The sequence below is a fragment of the Sceloporus occidentalis genome, unplaced genomic scaffold (genome assembly GCF_023333645.1).
Source record: "Sceloporus occidentalis isolate IW3139 unplaced genomic scaffold, rSceOcc1.0.p SCAF_3, whole genome shotgun sequence".
Lineage (NCBI taxonomy): Eukaryota > Metazoa > Chordata > Lepidosauria > Squamata > Phrynosomatidae > Sceloporus > Sceloporus occidentalis.
In genome coordinates this window covers 103,693,625-103,721,118 of record NW_028316983.1, presented here as the reverse complement: position 1 = coordinate 103,721,118, position 27,494 = coordinate 103,693,625, and the positions used below count along the sequence as shown (strand labels likewise).

General features: G+C 42.5%; 1 protein-coding gene across 3 annotated transcripts in view; it reads right to left on the bottom strand.

Annotated features, from left to right (window-relative positions):
- LOC149316506 (very-long-chain enoyl-CoA reductase-like) overlaps nt 1–26,699 on the bottom strand; it is a 40,862-nt gene extending 14,163 nt beyond the window's left edge. For 2 of the 3 annotated variants that reach the window (XM_089515703.1, XM_089515705.1), the window contains exons 1-5: nt 26,637–26,699; nt 6,425–6,475; nt 6,115–6,166; nt 5,612–5,656; nt 3,620–3,723 (exon numbers count right to left, since the gene is read on the bottom strand). In XM_089515703.1, coding sequence (XP_089371829.1) covers nt 3,620–3,723; nt 5,612–5,656; nt 6,115–6,166; nt 6,425–6,475; nt 26,637–26,663 — 279 coding nt within the window. In that variant the 5' untranslated portion in view covers nt 26,664–26,699. The remainder of the gene's footprint in view (nt 1–3,619; nt 3,724–5,611; nt 5,657–6,114; nt 6,167–6,424; nt 6,476–26,636) is intronic. The other variant, XM_089515704.1, reaches the window with a different exon arrangement.
- Between the last annotated feature and the right edge of the window lie 795 nt (nt 26,700–27,494).

Genomic DNA, 27,494 nt, shown 5'->3' with positions numbered 1-27,494 from the left:
AATTATACTAATGATACTAATTAAAGGGTTTTTGAAGCACTGCAGATTGAGAAATGTTGTCTACAATGTTCTCCTGATCACAAGGCACATTTAGGAATAGTTATGTCAGGACTTCAAGAGGTGACGGGGCCTCCAGAAGCCAGTTCGCAATGTGCCCCATGACCATGAGAGTGTTGTCATTTCCAGCACCCTGATCTGTAGTGCCTTGGAAACTCTTTGGCTAGAGCAATGTCAGGATAAAAAAAGGAGGGTTTGGGGGGCGGATGCATCATCAGATGTAACTCCGATGACTGATCTCCGTCATAGTAGTTACTTCTGATGATGCAGGTTCTTGGGCCTTTATAGTTCAACACTAGCCTTGTGATCGCAGGGGGGGGGGGGGGACCCTACATACAGGTAAATGAGGTGGAGAACTGAGAGAGATACTCTAGCTTTCTTTTTAAAGATCACTGCATTTAGAGCCTACAATGGCGGGGTACAGACGGGCAGGGGAAGACGTCTTGGAGGTGTATTCTGCTGAATACGGAGCCTCCAGACCGCCCGCCCCGGGGGCATGGCTCAGGTGTATGGGGCTTCCACATGGGGGTCAGTGAAGACGCCTCACCTGGGGCCGTTTCTGACCCGCAGTTTCCATACCGCCGCCTCGGAGGACGCTGCAAAGAGAGAGGCAGCTTCTGCACGGGCGGCCAAAAACGGGGCTTTTTTTTTTTCTTTTGCCGGCTGGCGGATGCGCAGCTGCACAGCTGCGGCACTCAGCACCGGCGGCAGAAAGCCTATGTGCACATTTAAAGCGCCCAGGCCCCTTTAAACTTTTTCCCTCGCCCTGCCCAAGAACAATGGTGGTCTCCTGCCAGCTGGTGATCAGCTGGTGTTGGCATCCTTGTCCGCTTGCACGTTGGTAGTGTCACCAGCATCATGGATGCCTCCTCTCCTTTGGTCCCCACGCTCTTGCTGAATCTGCAATGCACAGCCACGGCTGTCGCCGCTGCCACCGCTGTCCCCCTGCCATCACCCATCACCTCCCTTGTACATATGTAAATATTTAAAGTTTTAGGGGTTTTTTATTGTTAGGTGAAAATGGCACAGGAATGTGTGTAGGGGTTCACTTTAAATTCCAAACTTTCCCCAATTCTAGCAGCGCATGCGTACATGTTGCTCTAGGGTTAGGGTTAGGGTTAGGGTTAGGAGCATTAAAATAGAGTGCAGCTGTGCTGCAGCTTCCACATCTGCATGGCATCTGACGCTCTAATTAGAGCCTCAGTGCAAACTGCGCATGTTCCAGGACCCTGCCTCATTATGCGACGCAGCAGGCACGGAGCTTTTAAATGGGCAACTTAAATTAGCGGCATAACAATTCTGGCGTACCGGTGCAGCAGCTTATAGACGGAGATGTGCAGCTGCACAGTATATAGAAAAGAAGCGGGGAAAAGCAGCACCTTTTTAATGCCGCTTCTTCCCGCTTGGGGCGTGCGGGCGGCGTGTTCATGGCGGCATTCAGGTAAGGGCGGTATACAAATCATTGGATCGTTGGAAGGGCGGTATACAAATAAAATTTTTATTATTATTATTATTAAGGGCCGTCTGAAAGCTATACCTTCATGACGTCATGAACACACCCCTTTTTGCCCGTCTGTATCCCACCAATATTTCTAAAAATGATACTGCTTTTTACCTTCACTTAAGGAGGCTGGCAAGAGAGCAATATGCTACAGTGTCAGTTTCACAAGCCAATCTTGGAAGTAAAATGCAGGATAGCAAACATACTACAGGATACTGACTTTTGTGGGTTTGTTAACAAGAGTGTTGTCTATCAATGGCTGCTTGTGCAATTGAAAGCCTGCTGAGTGGGTAAGCGAATAATAGAATAGTGGGATCATCACATCTGCTTTCACAGCAGTGTGGGAATTATGCAGCTGTCCAGATGTTGCAGGACTGAAATCCCAGCAACTCTGACCAGAATAGCCAGTGTTGGTAAGGAATGATGGAATGGCAATCCAACATCATCTGGAGGGTCACAGGTTCCCACCCTTTTATAAGTAACCTATAGTACTGTCTCATATCCTCAATGGCATCACTAGGAGTGTGTGGACCAAACCAGGTGACACTCTAAGGGGGGGTGGGAATGACACCACTGCTCTTCTAACACCTACCTTTTGGCAGAAACAATCTGTGGCATTAATCTGCTTCCCATTAAAATGCTTTAAGAGATGGTGGGAGTGGGGTGAAGCTCAGTGGGAGGGGAAAGGAGAGGCCCCAGAATTTTTAAAAATTGCAAAGTTCAAAATTTTAAGTTTTTAATTTAAAAAATGATTTCTTTAAAATTTAGTCTTTTATTTTTTTTCTTTAAAAACATAACATTTTAACCAAAACTTCACTGTGTATAGGTAAATACATTTTGGTTGTGCATATGATATTATAATTTGAAGGTATATTTTAATTTTGCTAATTTTTGTCATAACTATTAGCATTATATTCAGTGATATATGGGTATTACGATTTACGAGTAACATCAGTGCAAAAAAGCATTACTAAGGATTCTGTATGGTGTGAAATGGGGGGGGAGGTCAATGGGTGTGTGTGTGACACCATGAGTTACCATGCCGGGTGACACCAACCCTAGTGATGCCAACAGCACACCACTGCAACATCCCCAGCCTCCCCCATCAATTTCCTTGCCCATCAAATGCCTTGTAGGGGCCATAGAGGGCATTTTTGCTAATTTTTGGTCCTCTCAGAAGCCCAGAAGGGGTCTTTTTTAAAACCAAAAGTGACATAGAAGTCAACATTCAGGTCAATCCTTCTTAGGGAAAAAAAGGGGCCTAACATGGCAAAAAGCTGTGAAATTGCCCTTCCTGTGTGCCTAGAGGGTGTTTGGGGAAATTTGGGGGCAAAAACATTTTTTAAATTCCCCAACTCTGCTTTGGAGAGCCAGTGTAGCATAGTGGTTAGAGCACTGGACTATGACCCTGGAGACCAGTATTTGATCCCCAGCTCAGCCATGAAACCTACTAGAAGGTAACAGCAAACCTTCTCTGAACTAATCTTGCCAAGAAAACCCTATCATAGGTTCGCCTTAGGTTGGCATATGTCAGAAACAACTTGAAGGCATACAACTGCTGGACTTGAGGCTCAGTTATCAAAAGAGATGACATGGCCGGAACCAGTGACCACATTGGCTAGGGGATACTGGGAGCTGTAGTCCCAAAAGGTACGTTTTCTAAGCTCTGGGTCATGCAGCTTGCCTCTTCCTCAGGACCAGTTGCCCTAATTTAGGAGGGCTGCATACAGTCCTTGGATTTTTGCACCTCCTTCTGTCATTGCTTCCCACAAGCTGCTTTTTTCTTTTTGTCATGTTGCTGGGCAACAACTGCTGCTTTGCAATATGTTTATCTGCCAAGTTTTTGTGGCAATTATATATTTCCCCTGTGGATTTTTCATGCCACAGTCTTAACAAGCTTTTAAAAATGGACAAAAAAAGAGGCGAGGGAGGGAGGAAGAGAAAACTATTTGTAGAAAACTAAAGAACATAGGAGAACTGTACATCAGCACAAAGAGAAAGCAACGCAAAGATTAAAGTAAAACAGTTATTAATTAAAATGTCTGAAATGTTGAAGCTCACCATTGTCCATCCTATTTGGGGCCCTAAATCTTTAAAATAGAAGGTAGCTGTTGTGCCAACAGGGAGCAGCTGAAGCATTTCTTCATCCCTCAGTGATTTTCCTTCTGAGAAAAGAGAGGAGAGGTTACAGGGCTCAGTATCAGCTGAAGTGAAGTGAAGCATGTGGCTACCGATCAGATCTTGCATTTTCAGTAGACTTATTGGCACTGAATCAGACACATGCATTTATGGCAAGGAGCCTTGGCTGGATCCCAGCCTCTCATTCAGGCTATATCCTCTACTGATCTGGACAAATTGGAAGAGAACTGGTGGCATTTAAAACACCTGAAGCCGTTCTATACCAAGACAGACCCCTTTGTCAATCTGGTAATTTGAATTATCTGCTCTACTCTCACAGACAGGAGCCCTGTGTTTTCTCTTGCAAGGATATTTCTGAATCTTGCCCAGCTGGCCAGAGATGTCAGATGCTCAGGTATAAAAGCTGTATGTACAATACCTCTGCAACTGAACTTTGGTCCCTCTCATTGCACACCTTTTAAAGGACCAGATGGTGGGTGTCATGCCTCCAGAGCATCTTTGATGTTCTTGAGACATATATTTAGTTAAGATTATATTAGGTTTTCTATGTATTAGTTTAAGAGAGGAAATACAGGTCTACAGCTTTAAGAAAGACAAGGGTTGTGGGAAATCCCAGGGTCTTATGCTGTCTCCCTCTAGTTAGTTTCAGTGTGTAGTAAGATTTCAGCCAAGTCAGACCTGGAGAGAGTATTTTCCTTTGACAAAAAGATAAGTCCACAAAGGAAGAAAGATAGTCCTCAAAGAAAGATAGAATACATCAAGAAGAGAGCAAGGTATTTAGAAAGGACTATAGTAAGAAAAAGAAGAAATCAGTTTTGTGTTATTTGTGTTATATCCAGTAAAGCTTTTAAAAACTTAAGAAATGTGTGGACAAGTCTTTTGTTCTGGCTGTGATCCCGAGAGCCAGAGGCCTTACTACACCCAAAGTCCATAGCATCGCTCTTGGGACAAAACAGTGGGCATTAGTTTTAGATAACAATTATTGCCAGAAAAGTATTCATGGTTGTAGTTGCGGAGGGAGATGAAATGAGGGCCTTGTCCCTCAAATAAGAATTATGCCATCCCAAATGATTTTTTTATTCCGTTTCCAAATTTCTATCATTACGAATTATCATTACAAAGACTGGCTCATTGAAAATCATTCACAGCTAGTACTTTTATACTTGCTGTGTTTGCAATCCCTTGGTAACTTTATCTGCCCCCTTTTCTTTGGATGCCTAAACTGCATTTCTAAATACTCAACTGATGCTTTAAGCGACTGCAATGCTAGAAATTTGGAGACAGAAGGAAAATTTAGTATGGCAGGGTAGGATTTTTATTTGTGGAATGATGCCTTCATCTCTTTCTCACACTCACAGCAACATCTCTGAAAGTGTTGTGCAACAACTGGCTTTAAGAACTGGATTTTTACCTACAGGCTATGTATATAAAAGTTAAGGTAAAGGTATTACTATGTCATTATACATAATGGGATTTGACCATTGGGGGGGGGGGTGTTCCTGGAACAAGTGGATACCAAGGGCAAGTAGTAGTAGTAGTAGTAGTAGTAATATACCACCACAAAGTTCTTCTTTGCCACATCATTGAAGCATGCAAGTAATCCTGGGCCCACCAGGGTTGTATCGGCACAGCACAAGCTCTGGCAGATACTACAGTACTGAGCTGTTAGGCTTCAAACAAAGGCCTGGTGATAGCCTGTACTAAACTAAGCTCAGCTAGCCTAGCTAAAAAGAGAAACTGGGCACCAGGTGACAACTTGGCCAGTGCAACTATAAACCTAATGATAGTATAAAATAGCTGCAATCTGCATTGGTGAAAGAACTAGCTACACTGATGAAATAATGGATCATCAAAGTATATGAGATATCAGTTACAATATCACTATCACCATCTCCATCACCATCATTTACTTACGGGGATCAAGTCTCATAGACTGCCTTGCAGGATACCACTGGGGATCTGCAGAGATTTAAAAAATATTCACATTAAAAAATCCCCTCCCAATTTCCTAGCATTTTGATCTTCTAATTTAACCCCTGTGGATTGCACATTATCTTGCTAATCACACTCCTTATGATTTAGTCAGGATTTAGCTATCCTGCTTTTTTCCTCTAGTGACATACAGCATCTATTATTTTCACTGAGATTTTCTTTTTTCTGAGATTCTTTTTCTGCCTGTGCAAAGAAACAAGAAGGAGCACTTTGCATAAGCTGCACTGCTACATCAACCCACAGTTTATTGCCATGGCTCCTTATCTTTTCAGCAATTAAAAAAAACCTTGCACTTGAAACTCTGCAGAGCATAGGTTACCTAGGATTTACTCCACATTCCATGCAATTAAATATGCCATACTTCAAATATTTCTTCAATGCTGACCTCATTTTTAAACAGCCTTTTAAAAAACATACATACTTACATATTTTATGGAACATTAGTCTAATATCACTTATTGTAGCACGTGGCTCAACCTAGATAACAAAAAATATTATCAGTAAGCTTGCAGATATTAAAAAAAAAAAAAAGGATGTGCATGCTGATGGGTTCTTTTTAATTTTGGAAAATAAAAGAAACACCCAGCTAGCTTTCCTGTCCAGAGTACAGGAATAATGATCTGGGCTTGTTTTCGAAGGATCTCTAAAGTATTACTCAGAAAATAGCTCTAAAGAAATTTGAGCATTAAAAAAATAGGCTAACAGAAAAGTGGTAGTAAACTTATGATTATTTACCTTTTCCAAAAAGCATAGTTGTTGCTTTGTCTTCCAGTCAAGGATTTCTACCTATCAGATGAAACCAAGTGGATAAATCAGTGAGGCTAATCTCATGGTAACAGTTCTTCAGGACTGGCATTGCCACAGGAATTGGCTGCCTCGGGAATGGGCAACCAATTCTTAGTTATGGACTTTATTGTTGTTCCTGTGTGCCTTCAAGTCATTTCCAAGTTTTGGTGACTTTAAGGTGAACCTATCATGGGGTTTTCTTGGCAAAATTTGTTCAGAGGGGGCTTGCCTTTGCCTTCCTCTGAGGTTGAGAGAGTTTGACTTGCCCAAGACCACCCAGTGGGTTTCCATGGCTGAGCAGGGATTCGAACCCTAATCTTCAGTTATGGCCTGAATATTAATGTCCAAGGAAAAGGCAAGGTGCATGGAGGATTTTCTGCAACACTGCCAGACAGACTGTTTTTGCAGATCGCAATGGAATCTTGGGATCTGTAGTTTGTTGTGGTACCAGAGCCCCCTGACAGAGGGGGCTAAAGATCTCACAAAACTACAAATCCCATAATACCATAGCATTGCACCATGGCAGTTAACAAAACTGCATTATTTCTGCAGTGCAGATGCAGCCACAGCGTCTGAGAAAGGCTTTTCTTTCTAAGCAAATCTTGCCATAAATTAGAAATGACTTAAAGACATTCAACAACTGCAAAAGCATTATGATACTGATGAAGATGGAGCAACAGCGTCCACACTCCACTGGTCCCATAATTTCTGGACCATCATATATCCCCACAGGATTTAGCTAAATGTAAGGACAGTAGAAATGTTTAAAAGTTTCCATCAAGCTCAAAATACGAAATTACTGTAGATGTAGGGTTGCCATAATGGAGGACCTCCAAACCGGGACAAATGTAGGACAAGGTTTGAAAATGTAGGACATTTTTTTTTTTTTTAATTTCCTGGCTAGGAAATTAAAAAAAAAGTCCTAGATTTTTAAACCTTGTCCTCGTCCTCCTCCTCCCGGCCTGGGAGGGAGCCTAGGCCAGCTCCCAGGCCGGGAAGGGCGGGGGGAAGCTTGGCATCGCGGCGATCGCCGCGGTGCCAGGCTTCCTCCTCCTCCTCCCAGCCTGGGAGGGAGCCTAGGCCGGCTCCCAGGCCGGGAAAGAGGCGGAGGCTGCCCCTCATCGCGGCAATCGCCGCGAGGGGAAGCGGCCTCCTCCTCCTCCCGGCCTGGGAAGAAGCCTCGGCCGGCTCCCAAGCTGGGAAGGAGGCGGGGGCCACCCCTCATCGCGGCCATCACCGCGGTGGGAAGCGGCCTCCTCCTCCTCCTTGGCCTCGCGAAGGCCTTGAGGACCCCGCGGCCGGAGCTCCGACCGCGGAGCCGGCTCGAAGGCCTCGCTGGGGCCCGGGAGGGAGCGTCTCCGCGGCTGGAGCTTCAACCGCGGAGAGCCTTCCCAGGCCTCAGCAAGGCCTTGGAGCCGCCGCGGGGCCTGAGGTGGCCGCGGTGGGCGGGGCCGTCCCGGTTTGGGCGCCGGACCGGACCGGGACCGGGTTGGCACCGCCCAAACCGGGATTGTCCCGCCCCCCGGCGGGATATGGCAACCCTATGTAGATGTGATAGGGTGGTGTTACATTTGCACAGACTCACAGTTGCAGGGCAGGTGTTAAAGAGCCTCATCCAAACCAAGAAATATGTTACTAGAGTGAAATGGATGCAGGTTTTATGTTTATTTATTTATTTATTTATTTATTTATTTACGTGTTCACCAACTAACCAGGAAATGAATTTACTTTCTTAGAGCAACAAATGACTTCAATACAGCGCAAATAGATTGTAACAGACCAGCTGTTATAGATAGTATACCATAAACAAGGCTGCAATACTATATTCATTAGGACATAGTAAGTTGCATGGTTCTGCCAATCCCTCTGCTCCCACCAACTGTGAGGACTTCCAACCACTGTCATCAATCTGAGGTCTTATCCACAGGTCAATGTAAGTACCTTACATTAACTCTTATTTTTTAAAAATGGAATCATTCTCTGTTGGAATGCAAAAGTGTAATGTGTCCTGAAACCACTGACACCTTCTACTCTCTGATCCATCCACTCTTTAGTGTTGAAACAAACAGTTATGTCTGCTAGAATTTTGTAAATTCTTTGGCATAGTTTCCTTAGATTCATTCTTCACATCCTTTGTTACATACCCATAAGTGTTACCTTTGACTTATTCACGAGTCATATCAAAACCCATAATTTTGGCCCTAAAACCTGCCCTCAACTTATACATGAGGGCGACATATAGCCATGTATATATGGTATGCAAACGCCGTCTGTCTACAGGCAAAAGCACATAATACAGAAATCATTATTTATTCAACAGAATTTGAACAGAACATCACAGATTAATTATTTAATACATCTAAATCACATCTCTCCCTCTTCTCCTGGCTAACTCAGACCCTGTCTTTGGGGGCCAAATAAAACAGCCTCCCCCTGTCCTCTCAGTGAGCAGCCCTGACAATGCACAGCCCAAATCGCAGTTCTGATGCAAACAAATCAGATGGTTCAGGACCAAAACTGGAGTGGGACAAAATCCCAATGCCTGGTGGCTATGTGAAATGTGTCCATCAAGATCAGAACCTTTTAAGGGAATTACAGCCTTAAAACCCACTAAAATACAATTGGTCCTCCACATGATAGCCCTGTTTAAGTACCTGAAGGGATGTCATATTGAGGAGGGAGCAAGCTTGTTTTCTGCTGCTCCAGAGAACAGGACCCAGAACAATGGATGCAAGCTACAGGAAAAGAGATTCCACCTCAACATTAGGAGGAACTTTCTGACAATAATGGTTGTTCAACTGTGGAACACACTCTCTCAGAGATTGGTGGAGTCTGCCTCCTTGGAGGTCTTTAAACAGAGGCTGGATGGCTATCTGTCGGGGATGCTTTGATTGAGAGTTCCTGCATGGCAGGGGGTTAGACTGGATGGCCCTTGGGGCCGATTCCAACTCTATGATTCTATGATTTGTGGCTTTGACTTTTGCAAATTTGATTATTTGCAGTTGAATATGTTCTCTAGGAATCTCTAAGTCCTCCAGGGCATTTCTGTTGACCATAGAATTGTGCTGGAGAACCTAGAAGTTCCTAGAGAAAACCCTTCTCTAGGCATTTGTAGGTCCTCCAGCATAATTCTCTGATTAACTTCTGGCAAACGATGGCACATACAGTTGCATTGGAGGGCCTGCAGATTCCTAGATAGGTGTTCTGTTAGGTATTTTATTTGTGGTTTTTCACCCCTAACCCCAGCAAATGTGGAGGGGCCACTGTAATATATCTTCCCTCTGTTCCTGCACCACAGTGGCTGTCTACTGAGTGGCTGTTTGCATGGCATGTCCATCGCCATTGTGAGTTGCTCATTCTGAGGTCAGAACGAGGCAGCCAGTCTTGTGCTCATTGCTTGGTGCCTTGTTCTGACCTCTGAAGCAAGCAATGCATGGCAGGTGACCCAGTGGGATGCCCATGCAGTCAACCACAGTAGCATGGGAATAGAGGGCCAGGTAATGGGGGCAGGTCAGGTCATCTGTGCGGCCAGGATACTCTGGGCTGCCTCCAGAGTATCCTGGCTAATGCAAGCAAGCCCTTAGTGGGACTTGTTTTCAAGTAGACAAGACATCTGAGTAAAAATATGTTGCCCTTCACATTTTATAGAATTTGATTCTTCCTATGAATTCAAATAACTTCAAAAGTACAGCACAACAGATAATTTTCCAATCTATGGTCCTTGAAATGTGTATTAATAAAGGTGGAATACAAAGCACAAAGTAAAAAATTGTTCCATTTCTTTAAAGAGCAATCAGAGGAATACCCCGGGGCCCGATTACCACATCTTTACATTTATGGCTCTAGCCACTTTTATTTGGAACAGCGCTTTCCTGTTGCTACCTTGTTCTACTTGGTACTTACAAGTGAATGCCATATTGATTTTTTAAAAATCACTCACAAGAAAAATGCTTACTTTACAATGTATGAATAAGCAGGCCAGAGTAAGAGCTGCACACAAGGAACTTAATCCTACCTCTCCTGCTAGAAAGTGCTTATGTAAGTGAGCCTCCCCTTTGATTTAATTATGGATCAAGCACAATTTCTCCTAACACCCCAACCATATGATTATTTGTTAGCAATCAAATTAATCTTTCCAAGCATTTCTCTGTTCAGCGCTATTTTCAGATCAAAATTACGCTTCCAGAGCCGGCAATAAACCAGGCCAGAAAAGTCCTTCTTTGCTATATCTTGTTGCTAACCAGCAGGACTGGAGGAAACAAAGATGCTTGCCTGGAAATAGGAGAATGTCCCACGTGTGTCCATTGGTGCATCTACACTAAAAATAATGCAGTCTAATACCATTTTGAGTGCTGTATCTCCATCCTACAGATGCCTTGGATTTTTACTTTTACAAGTTTCTTTAGAATTCTCTGCCAAAGAGTTCTGGTGCCTCACCAAACTGCAAATCCCAGGAACCTGCAGTTAAAGCAGGTTTGGATATCTGGGTCTCTTCCTGCCCCGTTGCTATCTGTCCTCTCCTGATCTCACTGTCTCTTAAGCTTCATCTATTCCAAGTCCCACAATTCCTGTTACTACATACATTCATACAGATGTTTGAGATTTAAAATTTTAAAATTTATACTCCACCCTTCTGCCAAAAAGGTATTCAGTGCTGCCAACAATGATAAAACACAGATCTGAATGCAAAATATTAAAAACGTTGACATAAAAACAAATGCACTGAAAACATAATTTAAGTGACAATAAAAGACACAGCTAGCACCCTGGCTGATTAGCTTTCCTCTGGTGGCAGAGTAGCCACCATGGGAAAGGGCTGGCTGAATAAAAAGGTCTGTGCCTGCTGCAGAAGGGCAACAAAGAGGGAGCTAATCTAGTATTCCTGGGTGCAGAGTTTTAGAGGTCACTGAGAAGGCAACCAGGTTTTGCATTCCCACCAGACATGCCTTTGATGGCAACTGGGCACATCTGGGAATTCCTCTGTAGACACTGCATTGAACATGGGTACATTAGTGAGACAAGCCAGTGAGTGGCATAGTCCCACTCCCAGCTTCTCTGCATATTTTATATATGTGCAGAGGTATGTGGAAGGGGACCAAAAAGGAGAGCAGCTGAGGATGGTTAATTTTTTGTCTGAAGACACATTTGCACTGGTTTTTAAAATGACAGGAGAGAGGATGGTTCTGGAGGGAAACACTGTCACATTAAGGCAGCAGGTACTGGCAGGCAGCCACCCACCGCCTCCTCCGCGCTGGGCACTTCCTTGGGCCCGGGAGGCGGAGGCAGAGGAGGAGGCTGAGGCGGAGGTGGGTGGCTGCCTGCCTCCTGCCTTGGCACGCGGGCGGGGGGAGAGCGCGCCAAGGCAGCCATCCACCTCCTCCTCCGCTAGGGCCTGGGCTGGGAGGCAGAGGAAGGAGGAAGGAGGAGGAGGAGGGAGGGAGGAAGCAAGGGAGGAGGAGGAGGGAGGAAGGAAGGAGGGAGGAAAGAAGGAGGAAGGAGGAAAGGGGAGGAAGGGAGGAAGGAGAGAAGAAGGAAGGGAGGAGGAGGAGGGAAGGAGGAAGGGGGAGGAAGGAAGGAAGGAAGGAGGGAGGAAGGAAGGACAAGGAGGAAGAAGAGGAGGAGGAGGAAGAGGATAGTGATGAAAACCTGAAAACAAAGATGGGCCAAGAAAGAATTAGGCTGGAACTATTTCCTAGCACTGTATCTACACAGCAGAATTAATGCAGTTTGACACCACTTTAACTGCCATGGCTTGAGGCTATGGAATTCTGGGATTTGTAGTTTGGTGAGCTATTTAACCTTCTCTTGGGAAGTGTTTTCCAGGGATGCTGCCATCAGGGCTTGTTCAAGAAGGCTCTGAAGGCCCAGTGCTGCAATAGATGGTAGGGTGGCTGCATCAGTATGCAGCCACTTGCTCCTTCTCAAGTCCCCTTCCCTTGCTCCTAACTTTCAGATACATCACTATTATACAAGTGCAGCACTTTTGTGCTGTGCTACAGAGCCCTGGTCCCAAGTGGAAATGGATGGAGATGGGAGTCCAAGCTTTAAAACAAGGATGAGAATCGTGCAGTCGCCCAGATGTTGTTTTAAGTGCAATTCCAGTATTCTTTACCATTGGCTATGTTGGCTTTTGGAGTTGCAGCCCAACTATATCAGTCATAGAATCATAGAGTTGGAAGGGAACCATCCAATGGCCATCCAGACCAACCTCCTTGTGTATTGCAGGAATACACAATCAAAGCACTCCCGGCAGATGGCCATCCAAACTCTGTTTAAAACCTCCAAGGAGTCTTCCAATACACTCCAAGGTAGCATGCCACACAATTCCTGCCTCTACTTAAAAATAATCTCAAATATCAAAACTAAACTTTCTCTCCTTCTGTGCCTCTTTCACTCACCCTGGGATTTGTCTCCCCACTTAAGGAACTCAATTCCCTGAGACTGTTGGCAGTATTCTGAGACCTGACATCCCTATCTCCAATTGATCTCAATACGGTTGTCACAATCCTAACTCACAAAGGTCATTAAGAGCCATCTGAGCCAACACAAGGCCAGATGAAAGCTATACTGAATCCAGACCTTTCCCAGGCAAAGGATATTGGAAATTAGTGAATCTTCTCTCACAGGCTGCACAGTAGCTTTATCTCTAGGTTGGGGCAGGCTTGGATCTGCACCCTTTTCTGGCTTTTCTGCCAGCTGATTTCAACAGACTCCTTTGCTCACTTGTCATTGAGATCAGCTAGAAAGAAGGGCAGAGGTTCAGCCAGCACAAGAAATTTCTGCATGTTCTCAACCCCATACAGCTGGCACATTATTCAGTTAGGATTCCACATTAATTTTCAAGTCTCTGCTGATTTCTTCCCAGAACTGCTTTCCTTCAGGCTCCTGTATATGGGATACTTTACATCCTACCAAGACTACAAAATTACCCATTAAAATGAACAAAATATATTCAGGGAAGCTATCTGTAAACTGTCTTGCCATTGCTTTGTAGCTTGCACACTAATTTGCTTTATAAATACAGAGTATAAAAATATCCTCAAACAAATTTTGCCTTTGGAGTAGAACTCTTCAAACATAATTCGTTTAAAGAGACCAGCCAAAGAAGCTTAATATTATTTGCAGCTCAGAAAATGCCCCAGGCATTATATTTAGTATTCGGTTCTGCGGGGCCCGAAAGCACTTGAAATTATAATGCGATGTATTTCTTTTATTCATGGGTTGTTGTTGTTGTGTTATCCTTTTCATTATAGGAAGCCATCCACCACACTCATCAATCCAAGTGTTTACCAGAACTTCAGATAAAATAGCAGTAAACACTTTGTTGTTGTTGTGAGCCTTCAAGTAATTTCTAACTTATGGTAACCCTAAGGTAAACCTATTATGGGATTTTCTTGGTAAGTTTCATCAGAGGGGTTTGCCATTGCCATCCTCTGAGGGTAAGGGAGTGTGGTGTGTCCAAGGTTACCTGGTGGGTTGCCATGGCCGAGCTGGGATTCAAACCCTGATCTCCAGAGTCATAGTCCAATGCTCAAACAACTGTGCCATGTTCGCTCTCGACTGCAGTCCTCCATTGATCATTTAGATCTAGTGTCCTTAATTAAAGGAAGACTCCAACCATGTTTCCCCTAGTTCTGTTTTCTGAAACACTGTGTCACACTAAACTATGGTTTAATGAGATGGGAGCAAGACTAGTCACTCCAGCAGGCCTATCAGCTCAGCCAGTGTGGTCCTATGAACCTGTAAAACTGTGATTAACCATAACTGTTATAATTTAAACAAGCAAGCTATGTAAGCCATGAGTGGAATTTAAACTTGTCTGAAACTAATCCTAAGACAACTTGTGTAGCTCATGATCAATCAGAAGTGTAGAGTTTTCAACTCTTCCTCCAGGCTATACAGGAGGACGGGAGTGTGCAAGCTAGGTAATTCTCTAAAACCAGGGATGGATAAGCTGATGCCCTACAGATGCTTTTGGATTGCATTTCCCATCAGCCTTTGGTAATTTAGCCAATGGTTAAGGACCACAGAAACTGCAGTCCAACAACATCCGGAAATCACTAGTGATTTCCCAAATGCAATAATTGCTGTTAATTGCTATGCTCCACAGCTGCCACCTCTCACCCTCACAAAATGTGTTTTTATTTGTTGGAAAATGAAGAGAAATCAAGCTTTTCCCCTTAGTTGCCACCCCCTTTTCCCCTCCAGTGTGTTTTACAAGCAACAATTCAGAGAGGCTGATGAATTTCCTGGCATAGAAATGCTGCGATGGAAAAAGCTCACCTCCTGAGTTTCTCTCTTTTGTGCAGCATTAAAGGCTCCAATGCTATGCTGGAAAAGGAGGTGGCAATCTTACCATCACTTTCTATTCTAAGCACATAGTTTAAACGTCCTTACATTCAATATAATCAATTCAATTTTGAAGGAGAAGGCAACATTTTCTTAGCTCCTCTTGGCTCCCTTAAGATCTCTCACCCTCTCTCTCTATGCATATATATGCCAATTGGAATAGTACAGTACAAATATTATCTGCCTGTCTTAAATTATAATGGGGCTTCAATGATAATAGAACTGCTTAATAGAAAGTAGAACGCGGCAGAGGTTTCTTTTCCCCAGGAGGAGCCAAAATAGAAGCCAAAATACGCTTTTGGGAAATTCTACTGTAAAAATAGGAACGAGGGGATAATAAAAGATGAAATTTATTTATTTATTTATTTATGCTGCAAAATTATTGTCCCTGGGAGCACCCTAAGGCTAGTGGCACTACTACGGGGTGCAGGGGGTTCAGGCTGCTCCAGGTGACACCACTGCTCCCCAAACATCTGCCTTCAGGCAGAAATGGGCTGTGGTGTTTGCCTTTAAAATGCTGAAGAGATGGTGTGAGTGGGACGAGGTTCAACAAGAGGTTTTAAAAAGAATACTTTTTGAAAATTTTAATTTAATAAAAATATTTTAATTTAAAAAAATCAAATATGATGTAGTATGGAGGAGGTTAGTTGGGGGAGTGACATCATGAGTTACTGCACTGGGTGACACCAACCCTAGTGACACCACTACTAGGGACCACAGAGTAGTTCAGATGTACCTCCTCTTCCAGGGGTGGAGGCAAGCGGTCTGTCTTCTGAAGAGATGCTGATGTCAGACATCTCATCCCAGGTCCTGTGGAAACTTCAGCAGCCCCTCTTGCTCCAGCAATGGCAGAGGCAAAAAAGGGGACACTAGAGCACATGTCATAGGTGGACTGAGAGTCCCTGAACATGCCACTGACATGAGAGGAAATGTAAGACAGCTCTAGAGCTTTTATACATTTTCCCTATTATTGATTCTGATGGGAAGAAAACAATAAACAAACAAATAAGAACAGCAGAAAATTCAGAAATTTCAAACCGTCCAAAATATCATGGCGAGACTGGTTGAGGCAGGTTATGTAGAGCACATGATTCCCTTGTTATGACAGCTTTACTAGCAACCAGGCACATTTCTAAGTCCTGTTTCTGACCTATAGAGCTTTATGTGACTTGGGAATGGGCTCTCTGAAGGATTGCATTCTTGCCATGAGCCACCTCTAGGTTTTGTATTAATACATTCTGATTTTGTTCATCTTTGTATTTCATGGCATTTTTATTATTTAATTGTAAACTGAACATCTGTTCCATTTGTGTACGAAGGAAAGTCTATCAACTGAATAAAGGAATAAAGAATGGTAATTCCACTGAAAAATTATATCTCTGCCGGTTCCAACTAGAGACTGGCTATCCACCCAAGCCAACAATCTTTGACTCACAGTTTACAGTTCTGGACTGGATCCTAAGTATCCGAAGGGCTGCTGTGAAAACTCCTCATGAATACTGAGGAGCAATACAAGGTCTAGATCTTCAGTGTTTCTCACAACATGAGAAGAGTTTGGGGGAGAACGAGGGAGGAACTAATCCCTAGTTGGGGGGCTTTCCACTAATTCCAGTAAGAAACAATGCCATCACTAGGGTTGGCATCACTCAGCGTGGTAACTCATGGTGTCACCTCCCCACCATTGACCTCCTTCCATATCACAGCATGCAGAATCCTTAGTAATGGGTTTTGTACTAACGTTACTAATACATTGTAATATCACTGAATTAAAATTATATATTTAAATTACAATATCATACACATAGGCTAAATGTATTTACAGGTACATAATTTAAGGTGGTTAAAGTGAAAATTTGGTAAAATGTGATGTTTTTAAAAATAAAAAATAAAATTATATTCTTTTAAATTAAATATTAAAAAAATAAAAATAAAATCTGCTCCCACTAAGTCTTGCGCCACTAACACCATCTCTTCCACTGAGTTCCAGCATTTTAAAGGGATGGTGTTTCAGTGGTATTACTCCTCTTTAGAGTGTCACCTGGTACGACACGCTCCCCCACACACACATCACAAGTGATGCCCCTCGTGGGAGGGTTAATTTACACCATCTCTTTTTGCAGGTACAACACTAAAGACTCTTTGACAGTGTGATGTATCTCTTGAGGGCATAGGATCACAACTACAGTTCAACCCTTACCCTTCCATACCCTCAACTCTGCTCAGAATTCCCTTTAGACCAGTAAACTCCTGCTGCTGGAGTACAGATTTAGCAGGCAGGTGCAACCTGCTACTGCAAAGATAGATTTTCTACCAGGTTTTTTATTTTTCCCTCCAGGAATACTCTAGAAATATTAGTATGAAAGATCCAGTTAAATGCAATATTATCCTATTTCCTGGACATGACCAAAGGATAGCACCACACTGTACCCTACTACAATGTAAAAGGTTAGATTGCGTTGTCATTGTAAGAGCCGTCGTTTTAAAATATACATTTTCCTGTAAACACTTTTTCCCTGTAAAAAAAGGCAAACCTTTTCTTAAGGGAGAGGCTGTTTTTGTTCCCAAAGTGATATGAGTCAGCAAAGCTGTCATTACTTAGAATTGCTATTTCTCCCCCAGCTCTAACCTGCTAATAACAGCAAATGGTTTTCCAAATAATTCAGGAAAACAACAACAACAACAAAAACAAACTCACTAATGTGAGAGGGGGATAAATTATTCAGAATGGAAGAATACACTTATTTATGCAGAACAAATGTGTGGTAGTTTTCAAAGCTAAACTTTCACAAGAGTGACCTGTTCCCAAGTCTATAGTGAAGCAAATCTCTGGCTGCATCTACACTGCAGAATTAATGCAGTTTAACACTGTTTTTAACTGCCAGGGCTCAATGCTATGGAATTCTGGAATCTGTAGTTTTGTGAAATGTTTAGCCTTCTCTATCTGAGAGCTCTAGTGTCACAACAAACTACAAATCCCAGGATTCCATAGGATGGAACCATTAAAGCAGTGTCAAACTGCATTAATTCTACATTGTGGCAGCAACTTTTGCAAGGAACCATATTGTTGTTGGTTGTTGTTATTGTTGCTGTTATTTCTTACCCATCTCTCTCCATGGATCAAGGCAGGAAACAACAACAACAACAATTAACAGATAAACAACATCAGTGAAACACATCAATGTAAAAGGACAAATAAGATATACACGTATACTGTATTAAAACAATTTATGGCTTGGTACATCTCTCCCTGTGCGGCGCCCTCATCACATGCAAGGGTTGCCTGGGGGGCAGAGCGCCCACACGCCCCGCAACCCTCACATGTGATGAGGGCATAACAACGGTGGTGCCATGTTTACATGGGTGCTGCCATTGTCATGTAAGTGCCGTGCAGCGTATGCGTGGCACCACACGGCACGTAACAAGTGTGCCAGTGGCGGCTGAGGCTTCCCTCTGCCGGAAAAATAGGGCATTTACAGCAGCAATTCCAAAATTATGAAATACCGGAAGAGATCCATTGTATCACTACCTTAGAGGCCTTTAAGAAGGCACTCAAAACGGATCTCTTCCAGCGGGCTTACCCATCTGACTCTATATAAAAATCTATGACAGTATTCCACTCTCACCTATGATCACTGACTACTGATAAATTGATTTTAGCGAACTAATAGAAATTGGTAAATTCAATATTAGTGTTTTATTGATTGTATTAGTATTTGTATTATTTGTATTATCTTGTATTATTTTATTGTTGTAAATCCCACCTCGATCTTCGGAGAGGCAGGAAATATAAAAAAACGTTATCATCATCATTATTATTATTATTATTATTTAAAATCCATCATTTAAAATTCACAATTTAAAAGTAGGGCTACCCATATAATTAGGCACAATGCCTCAGAGAGTTCTTTTATCGTGATCATATTTACACAGTCAGGAGATGGGGAGAGATGCTTGTGGGAATTCACTGCCTTGTGTACCAAACCAACCCACCTGGCCTTGAGTCATATGTACCTTCACATGCCTCTCAGGCCCCTTCTCCAATACACTGGATTCTTGCTCATATAATATTTCTGCTTCTAATAATTTGCCTTTGGATTCTTATCCAGCCATCTTGAAAGCTACCAAGTCAAAACACAGCCCTCTGGCCATATACCGTAACTCGCCAGGAGCTGACTCAACCACCTATTTCACTGTCAGTGTAAAACACCTGAAACAAGTGTCTGAGGACATGGGAGGCCACGCAACAAATGCTTGGTGCATTGTGTCCTTGGTGCCCAGCAACTTGTATTTTTCTCCTACAAAGTGACACTTTCTCTGCGAGATACATGTTCATTAATTTTATATCCAGTTTTATATGGTGGCTAAAATATTCTAACAAGAATTCAAAACACTGATCTTCAAACAAAGCTAATGGCGCCACTTAACTGCCACTGTTGATCACGTTGTTGACAATAATCTATGTGCCTTGCTTGATGCTGGATTCATTATTGATGAGCTTCCATACACTGTGGGATGATTGGTCTGCATTATTTAGTTTCGAGAAACTGTGAACCTCACTATATAGCTTCAGTGTAATTCAGAACTGAGTTTCCTGTTTGCAACTTAGGTTTTCTCACTAATTACAGCTATATCTCAGTGAACAAAGTAGATGCGTTCCTGGGCTTTACTTCTTTAACAGAAATGTTGGTACCAGAAGTAGAAATAAAATGGAAAGAATAGGGGTGGGTTCCTACACCACAAAAAAAGAGTACAATACATTTCAGCCAACTTTGTAAGCACATGTGAACATGTGAAATGAAACAACCAAGACAAGTATGCCTTGCATAAATAAACAGCATTTTGAATCTTCTAGAGTCTGGAGACCACTTGAAGGCTTCTTCAAGGCTTCTTCCAAAATACATCCTGGGATGATTTTTTTTCAACACTCCACTTTTTTTTTAATGATTTCTGCTTTGGTGATGAAACATATAATCTATGCTTTTCAACATGCCTACCAATGAGGCTTTTCATACATTCTCAGTAAGTGATTCTGGATGCAGCTGTTTACCTTGCCTATTGTATGTAAGAACACATAGCTACAGTAAGATCATCCAAAGTAGAATCTCATTCTTTCCCAGCTCAAGTTTTGTTGCATTGTTTGCTGCAGACATAGGCTCCAACACTGAAAGGCTGTCTGTCTCCAGCCTTCCTTCATCATCCTCTCAATGCCAATGCTGCAAAAAACAGCTAGACAGAAGACAAGAATTGGGGTGGGTAGGTGGGTTTTGCTTTTGTAAAAAGACTTTGTATAACAGAGCTTTTTTGTCACAGGCTTTGTTAACTTGGATATGCCTGTTTCCTAATAGTTCATCTTTTATTTTAAAACAAAAATCCAAAAAATATTTTAAAGCTTTCATGGTTGCAGAAATTATATAAATTCCAAATGAGATTTTCAATGTCTGGCATGCTGTTGATACATGAGATATGGTGATATTTAATTGGCTAATTAAACCTCCTCTTCTCTCTGTGTGGTGTATAATGTATGTAAGAAATGTGCAGAAACCCAGTATGTCCTTAATGTGGAAGCCCATAAATTGAAAATTCTCCTCAATTTATTAAAGCTCCCCATAATTTTATTTTATTTTACAGAACATAGTTTTATAAAAGCATTGTAAATGTCACAGAATCGAAGGGTAATGACAATTTAAGGGAAAGAAAAAAAGATAAAGGAGGAGGAAAGAACAAAAAATATTAATTACAGCACAGTGATGTCTGCTTACTGACAGAAGGTAATGCATTTAAAATAATTCCCCTTTTACTTTTCAAGGTAAAACATAAGTGGAAGTGTGTATAAAATCAGACATTTTAGTTTTACTTCTTGCTAATTTAATTTAATGTGTCAATATATCTGTCATAGCTGTTTCCCAGAGCTCCACATTTAAAGAATGCTATACAGTATTAGAAGCTCTGCCACAATTTTAAAAAATGCTTTAAGCCTTCTGAAATAACTGTATAAAGTAATGACTCTGAATCCTGCTTGGCCACAGGATCCAAACATTGGTGATAAGATGTTTGTTGCATGGTTACCTGATGGTTAACCCAGCTTCCATGGAACCAGTGCAGAATAATTCACCTCATATATGATAGAGAAATCCCCAAATTGTAGTATACAGCAATAGGGAAATGTCATATGCCTATTTTCTTTTCATATATTCTTAAATTGATCACAGGGCCATGGGCTTCCTCTCACACACGTCATAATGACATACCATCTTTTGGTGACTTCTTTTTTGCTGGAAGTCTTACATTTGAGAAGTTCAGGAAAAGGATGGTCAGCAATAGCTTTTGGCACTGACTTTGCTAGCTTCTGCATTTCTTCCAAAAAGGCAAGAAAATACAAAGCGCTAGAATCCATTACATTTTAGGCCACAGTGTTCAACAAAATATGAATCAAATAGTGTGGCACTACTCTCTCGCATTTAGTTAATTTTCTTCTGAATATCATGGTGTTGCTAATGATCCTGCCTGAGCATCCTTTCAAAATATTATATTGAAGCAGTATGATGTACTTGGAAGCTTTTCTTGATTATTAGCTGACATAGAGACAGGCCTCAATCCAACCATTAGTCCAAGCTACATTTGCCCCATTGAATCAATGAAAATATGATAAATCAGCATGGACCCATTGCATCTATTCTTGTTAGGACTATTTGATTTAGCCTATACTCTTTCTGTTGGAGTCATTTGCATTTTATTTATGTTAATCTGCTCTCAGGCTTATTTTCTTATTATATATTATGAAGAAAGGATGTGTGTTTTGAAAAACAGAGAATCTGTTGGTATCTATGATTTCGTTTATCTGTGTCTAACCTCTTTATGTTTCTGGCTATTTAATGTGTATATAAAGCTGTAATATTGAGTCAGTGGTAATACTGAGACAGTGGGGTACAAATATACAAGAAGCAGATGTTATTATACAAGTTGAGTATCCCTTATCTGAAATTCTGAACTCCAAAATACTCCAAAATTGAAAATCATCCATGTGGATGTCTCAAATAGTGACACCTTTGCTTTCTGATGGTTCAGTGTACATACATTCAAATTATTTTAAACTACTGTGTATAAAATTACCTTCAGGCTATGTTTATAAGGTGTATACAAAACATAAATGAATTTCATATTTAGACTTGGGTCCCATCTCCAAGATCTCATTATGTATATGCAAATATTCTAAAAAATGGAAAAATCCAAAACACTTCTAGTTCCAAACATTTCAGATAAGGGAGACTCAACCTGTATACCATATATTTTGGGCCTGAAATTCCTGCCACTAGCACCCTGGCTGCCTTTTTTTTCCTGAGATCAGTGTCCCAAATTGTTATGGTGATGGATCCCTCCCTCTTGGTAGGAAAAAGAGCAAGAAAGTCTGGGAAGTCTTGTTCTTGAGACAGGCTGTAAGGAAAGGAAGGACAAATCTTTTCTGTCAATTTACAAATCCTAATTTAACTGCAGAACCTCTCTCTCCCCCTCCTCTCCCTTCCTCCTCTAGAATTGTCTCAGCCAGCCACTCACTGTTTAGAATGTTACTTATTCTGTTCTAAGATGGCTTTCAATTAGTTCCATATAAAGGGACATAAATTCAGAGGAATCAAATTCTATAATGGGGTTATAGCCTTGGATAGCCCTCACTAGATCTCCTAGCCCTAGTAGTTCATACCATTCATTCTCCCTCCGGCACCCAATAACATCTGGATATGGCTGATCAGGTCTTGTTTAATTAGTATTAAACACCTGTCTTGGTGTTTCATTGGTACTTTTACAGTAGAAATGGATGCAATTGAACCAACTGAAGCTAGTGCTAAAGTAGAGTGAGTATCCACTGAGGTTTGGTTCCAAGACCCCCCCATGGATACCAAAATCCGTGGATGCTAAAGTCCCATTAAATATAATGGCATAGTAATGCTGTCATTTATATAAAATGACAGAATCAATGTTTGCTTTTTAACATTTATATTTAAAAAAATATTTTAAATTATTTCCAAGGTGTGGATGGTTGAATCCATGGATAAAAAAAATCCATGGACATGAAATAGACCTGTATTTGCCATTGGCAGACATGGACCTTTCATGTGTTTAGCACTACTTACATACACACTCCCTGATTAATAACAAATCATTGTTCATTCTCTCATCTCTGCTTTGTCTCCTAGGTACTAAACACTTGTCAAGAAATCACAAATGGATGCAGTATCGGTCCAAATTGGAATACAGTTCTTGCTCAGCATAACACACATTTACTCAGTTCAAGACTGAAGGACCACTCAGCAACTTGTGAAGTTACTCTCTAGCTGTTGTGCTTTGTAGGCAGGAAATTTGTTGCAATAAATTGAGCTGTACTTCATAGTCAACAAAGCTGCTATTCCTGAGTAGGCATGCACAGAACTGGACTGCACTGTGCTTTGTATACTGGATGGCAAAAAGGCAACATCAAAAAGAATTACAGTATACCTGAACCTACCTTCTTCATCTTGGCCCTGCCTATGTCTCTGCTCAACCCAACGCAGCCCCCAAGACCTTTTCCAACACAGAACTTATCACAGACAAGATTCCCCATCCCTGCCATCAGTTATAGGCATTGGTTTCAGCAAAAACTCTTCTCTGTTGAAGGAATGTGCAGCATATTCCTCTCAAGGGTTAGTACAGTACTGCTCAACAATAAGCAATTGATTCTTTTCCACTGTTTTTCAAGGGATTTCTTTTTAAACGTATTTTTCCAGTTATCACAAGATTAAGAAATAACAGCATTCCTTCTCCTGCTATAAAATCTGGCCACAGGACACATCCCCTGCAAAAAAAATACTAAATTGTTAACTCATCATGGTCTTAATTATATTAACATTGTAATAAAGACTAGATTGCACAATGCAGAACCTACCAAAGGAGACAGCAACAGAGGCAATAATTTGGTACAGTAGTGGCTGAGAAAATTTATTGGCCATCTTCACTATTCAATCAGTCAATTTTATTTACTGTCTTTGGCCAAAGTACATCTTCACTATTGGTTTCTGACATAATCTACACTCTAAGATTGGTCTTCACACAATCACCTCCCTACAGATACTGTTTTAGTGCAACTACTATACTAATGTTTTAGTGCATTTACTTTACTAATGAAAGCAAGAATAAGATGCCAAGGAACAGAATATGTAGAACCACTACAAAAATACCTTTGTCAATTTACAAAACAACCCCCCCCACAGGGACATAGCCGGGGGGGGGCTCTTGGGGTCCGGACCCCCCTCCTCCGTTAGATAAAATGAATGGTGTGTGCTGCTGCGCCGCCGTACCCAAGCCCCATTATAATGGTGGCACTTAATCTGGACCCCCCTTCCCAAAATCCTGGCTACGTCCCTGACCCCCCCCCCCCCCCCACACACACACATACACACAATAATCACATTTTTTAAAACTACAAAATCTAGGGCCAAAAGAAGACAATTACTTTCACAGCCTAAGGAAGAGTGGTGCTGTGATGCTACAGAATGTTCCCAAACTTCTAAAAGGTAAATCACGGAGCTCAAAAACACTGAAACAAGAAGGGGGGGCTGGTGGAAATGGGTGGAGAGGGACTAATGGAGTTCAACTTCTGATTTGCTATCTCTTTCCTCAGGATGTTTAGGTAAATTCCTGGTGGTGGCAGTGTGTGGAGGTGTGCGGGAACTGAACTCAGTTCAGAAGTGTGTCTAAGAATGCCTCCATGCATCTGCATGCTGTTGGTCAAAAGGAGAGTGGAAAAGTAGGAATGAATGTAGAATTAATCAGCTATAAACCTCCATGAAATTGTGATTATTTCCATGTGTGATACATACTACAGGTTGGGTTTCTTTTAACCAAAATGTTTGGGACCAGAAGTATTTGGAATTTTGGAATACCTGTATTTGCATAGATGTACACAGTGAGGTATTTTGGAGATGGGACCTTAGTCTAAACACAAATTTATTTATGTTTCATATGCACCTTAACACATAGCCTGAAAGTAATTTTATACAATTTTAAAAAATATTTTTGTGCATGAAACAAAGTTTATGTAAATTGAACCATCACAAAGAAAAGGTATCCCTATCTCAGCCACCCATAAAAAGAAGGTTTGGCTTTTAGAGTATTTCAGAATTCCAGATAAAGGGTTGCCGTTTCCAAAACGATAGCCAGAGATTTCTTCCTGCTTTTAGTTGCTTTTGTTAAATTAAGCTTTTCAAAGAGAATGACAAACATCTACCTTCTGTCTAGGGACCAAAATGACAAATTAACACATTCTAGGCGCAGGTATGTGGACAAATCAGAACAATTACTGGATGTGACTATTTCAGAAGCAAGAAACAACCCAAAGTAAAAAAAAAACAAATTGTCTAAGAACAAGATCCCCTCAAGATCCTTCTGCCCTCCTCCTTCATCTGGATGGTCAACAGCAATTTGGAAATATTCACAGGAATGGCAGACTTTGGATGGGCCTTCCCTCTCTAGGAACTTCTAGTTGTGAGAAGCTAGTGTTACACATTAATTGCATTTCTCCCTCCCTCCCTCTCTCTCTTTTTCTCTCTCTCTGTCTCTCTTTCTGCACAGCACAGCCGACTGCCAAAAATTCATCTTTGCTGTGGCACGCAAGCATCTCATTCTGTTTATGGTGCCAGCGGCTTATCCCTGCTTGGGCAAGACCCACAAGAAAACCATGGCTATGGAAGCCTGTCATAAAACTGTGGGACTCCCTAAACAGTGCAAGCCAACCCCCCCTAAAAAAAAACCCAAAACAAACCAGACAAACAGCAGAAAGCACCAGGCAGATTTAAGTAAGACAATCTGCTGGTGAAACCCCACTCCACTGTGAGTGTGGGTATGTCTGTGTTTATGTACCTTCAAGTTGCCTGTCAACTTATGGGGACCCCATGAATTTCACAGGGTTTTCCAAGGCAAGGAATCTGCAGAGGTGCTTTCCCCTTCAAATATCTGGAGATAGGTAAGCTTCCAAAATATCCTAAAGTCGCCAGATCCCATCTGATCCATGTGTCCCAGGTGCACTAGGCTCTGATTCAGAGGAAGGAACTGGCAATCTCCCTCTGAGGATTCCTTGCCTAAGAAAAAACTAGGATATTTGGAGACACACACCACAGGGTTCCCCCAAGGTACGCTGAGGCTAAATCTGTATCCTGGGTAGCTCTGGAAAGCATCTCAAGATGACTTCCAGAACATGGCCACATTACCCAAAAGACCCACAAAAAACTATGGCTGTAAAGGGTAAGGCGTGAAGCAGGAGACCTGGGTTTGATTCTCAGTTCAACCACCTAAACCCACCGGGCGACCCTGAGGAAGTCACACTCTCTCAGCCTCAGGGAAAAGCAATGCCCAACCCCCTCTGAATAAATCTTGCCAAGACAACCCCATGATACAGTTGCCATAGAGTGCCAACATGGTGTAGTGGTCTGACTACCACTCTGGAGTCCAGGGTTCAACTTCCAGCTCAGCCATGGAAGCCCACTGGGTGATTTTGGACAAGTCGCACCCTCTCAGGGGAAGGCAATGGCAACCCTCCTCTGAACCAATCTTACCAAGAAAACCCCATGATAGGTTTGCCTTAAGAAAGGAAGGCACACAACACCCATCTCCTTCCGGGGGTGAGAGAGCCTGGTGGGCATCCCTTGGCTCCAATGCGGAGGAGGGAGGCTGGGATAGAAGCAGGGGCTCTGGATGCTCTTCCCTGCTCCCCTCTCCCCCCAGAACCAGCCAGCCCCCCTTTTCCCACCCCCAGCCAGCCCTTGCCCTGCCTTCCCTGGGCACCCACCTCGAAGAAAGTGATGCGGCTCCCCATCCTTCCCGCCCGGCTCTGCCAGGGATGGAGGGACTCAGGGAGGAGGGATGAAGGAATGGATGGACCAGCCTCCGCCCACTGCGCCGCGGTTGCCCTTTCATTGGCCGGCCCAGCAGCGCCTTCGGCCAATCAGGAGGAGGCGCCTGCTCCCTCTCTTGGAAGCCAGAGGGAGGAGGGGCAGGCAGCTTTGAGCTCTGAAAAAAAACCTCACTGGTCCAGAGGGAACCGCCCGGCGTCCTCCTTTCCCCGGACGCGTCCTCCATTTCAGCCTTCTGTCCCAGGAGGGATTCCTGGATGGATGGACAGGGTGTCCAGGGTTCCTCCTTTTCCCGGACGCGTCCTCCATTTCAGCCTTCTGTCCCAGGAGGGATTTCCCAAGGTCCTCCATTTTGAGCAGGACTAAGAAATGTATCCATGAGAATATATATGTGTATTTATTTATTATAAATGTTACTCAAGGTCCAATATGCCTAGCAACTTACGCACTTACAGCGCATTAACAATGGCTTTTGCCCTACAAAAACAATGCAAACATTTTTTTAAAGTAAATGAAGATTATAAACTCCACATGAAAAGAAAAACACATGCATGCAAAAAATATATAGTCAAAAAACAAGCATGAAAGTATTGCAGTGGGTCATACGAATTGAAACACGCTTTTTATTTGGTCATCTCCCTCCATTTTTCTGGCATGTCCTCCATGTTGTCCTCCTTGGTGGTGAGGAGGACCTCTGGTCACCCTGCCACTGGTCCCCCATCCATCCATCCATCCATCCATCCATCCATCCACAGGGTGACCACAAGTCCTCCTCACCACCAAAGAGGACAAGG